Below are 2600 nucleotides of genomic sequence, written 5' to 3' on the forward strand. Positions count from 1 at the left end.
ACAGAGACAAAGGTATAGTTTTATAAATTTATAAACATTATTGGCAAAGTGGGAGCTCAGGGGGCCTAGATCTCCATAAATCTCAAAAAGGCAACGAATGAAGTCTTACATGGTCACTTATAGGTACAGTGATCAGTTGCCAGGGGTAACAGATTTACATAACAGCAGGTAGTTCCTCTTAGGTTAACAGATTTTCAAAAGGCTTCTTCAGATCCCTTAAGTAATTCTATCTACGTGAACCAATGGTTACAAAATCTTTCAAAGACTAACTTCTAAGTTCTAAGGTAAATTTATCACTTAACAGAAGGGTTAAACAGAGATACAGTGGCTCCATATTTTCTTTATCAGGTTATTGTGAATGGAGACAGGTAGTCTGGAGTTTTAAGCAGGAACTGCCCTGCCCCTTAACTGCTTATAGCCAGAGTGGCTGTCTGTGTCCATCTGTTCGGGGCGGGCACTCTTTCATCAGCTCTCATCCTGTAGTTTTTAACAGATTCGCTTTGCTTTACAAAGCAAATCTAAAGCTTTAGGTCTGAGAAACGCGGCACCTTGTGGGATACAGCCGCTACTGTCTTTCAGAGACGCCCTCCTGAGGAGCAATAGCATATGAAATGCAAACTAAACACATTCACATATTCCTTCAGGGCAAAGCTCTGTAAAACTCCTGAGACATTTCTGTCTCCAATATATTTATATTAATTCATGGAGCAACACAGGTTCCCCATCCCTGCATGTTGTTCAGTTCTCATTGGCCTACTTGGATTCCTGAACACACTCTAGGTAACCAGCCAGCTTATTTAATGCTTCTGGTAGGCTTGCCTATGTTTTGAAAGAGGAAAAGCCCCTGCTAGCAGTACTTGTGTGTCTTACTACTTCCTACCTCCCATCAGCAATCTTGCAAACCCGTCTAAGGATTGATGCTAGGGTCTGAGATGGTCTTTGCAGTTGGGACAGAGGCTTTCTCTAAGGGTATCAAGTTAGCCAAACTGTCAATGTCAGACTGCTAAAAATCTGCCCAAATTTAGACCAAACCAACACCCACTGGTACTCCAAAACAATGACAGTATCAGTGCCCTACTGTACCCATATGTGCCAACTCTCCTGGCACCCACTATACACATACCTCCAACAAAAAACCTTCTTTTCCTTGCTACCTAGGACCTAATTCGGAGGGACATACTGTACTACAAAGGCCGCATTGACATGGATAAATATGAGGTGGTTGACATTGAAGATGGCAGAGATGATGACTTCAATGTTAGCATGAAGAATGCCTTCAAGCTTCACAACAAGGAAACCGAGGAGATACATCTGTTCTTTGCCAAGAAGCTGGAGGAGAAAATACGTTGGCTCAGGGCGTTCAGAGAAGAGAGGAAAATGGTACAGGAAGATGAAAAAATTGGTAAGTGACCTGAGAGGAGAAAGAAGAATATGGCTATGAAGAACATAGAGGATTTGAATTGGTTTCCATTTTTCTAGAATCAGAGGGAAGATTTCTGTTGCAAACTGACCTAAGCTACTTTGGTAGTTCCTGATTACTAAGTTCTGTTTGGTAAATACCAATAGCTTCCATCATCCAGGGGCAGGTAGGAGCTATAGGTTGTCTTCCACTACAGTCTTATTACCAGACGAAAATATTATACTAAGAGCCAACCTCAGGCTTGATTCTCCCAAACATACCAATGAAAATTTATTTCTAACCCCAAGAATACACACAGTTTCTGTCTTTGTCCCATTCCTTATGGGAGTGAAATTGTACCTTAAAACACCTGTATGCTCAAGTTGGTAGTGTCTCTAGAAAAATGGGCCTACCTGTCAAGTCCTGGTACGAAAGGATTCTATCCTTCCATGTTGGGGATTGAAATGGTCCAGAGGTAAGAAAGGATGGTTAAAAAGGCCCATTTAATTCTGGTCTTCATCTCAGATATTGGGTAGAGTGCACATTGATAGTTCACTTTGTGTCCCATCAAAATCAAATTGCTTTCAGCACATAGGCACTGCATTGGGACATGAAATGGTATAGAAATGGTGCTGGCTTCTTCTCCCAATGTCAAGCAGCATCAGCCACTGTTCCTGCCTAGGCTATTAGAGCTATTAAAAGAATGGTCTTAGTGTTCAGACCTTGAATCAATTAGAAGGCCTCTAACATGATGTCTCCCACATAATGTCCTAATAACTTTAAGAATCTGTTTCTAATAGAAGAGCTCGCAGAAATTATTTTCTGACAGGCCTATGTTCATCTTTAAACAGAATTTGAGGTTTTAGGTTTCTTTTGGTCTGATAATAACAATAAATCACTTCCATTGTAGGAAATTTTGGGAAAAAAACCAAATATACAAGAAAAAAGTAAAAATCATACATGAACATACTACTCAGTGATAAATTTTGTGAACATTTTGATACATTTCTTTCCAGTCTTTTTTTTTCTATGTGTCTAAATAGAAAAGCCAGGGTGGCTGAATCTTTCTTTCTCTCTCTTCCCACACCTGCCTCTCTGTGGTGGATAGATGTAATTTTGTATCCTCATTTTTTACTCATAAATATATCATTAGCATTTCTACAAAATCATTTAATATTTTTAATCATTTTATGGGTATCAT

General features: G+C 39.7%; 1 protein-coding gene across 2 annotated transcripts in view; it reads left to right on the plus strand.

Moving 5' to 3' along the window:
* The window catches only part of ARHGEF9 (Cdc42 guanine nucleotide exchange factor (GEF) 9), a 139653-nt gene that overhangs the window by 123551 nt on the left and 13502 nt on the right, over positions 1-2600 (plus strand). For both annotated transcript variants that reach the window (XM_012643867.1, XM_012643875.1), the window contains one exon: positions 1159-1402. In XM_012643867.1, coding sequence (XP_012499321.1) covers positions 1159-1402 — 244 coding nt within the window. The remainder of the gene's footprint in view (positions 1-1158; positions 1403-2600) is intronic.

The sequence above is a fragment of the Propithecus coquereli genome, unplaced genomic scaffold (genome assembly GCF_000956105.1).
Source record: "Propithecus coquereli isolate 6110/MARCELLA unplaced genomic scaffold, Pcoq_1.0 Scaffold101, whole genome shotgun sequence".
Classification (NCBI taxonomy): Eukaryota; Metazoa; Chordata; class Mammalia; order Primates; family Indriidae; genus Propithecus; species Propithecus coquereli.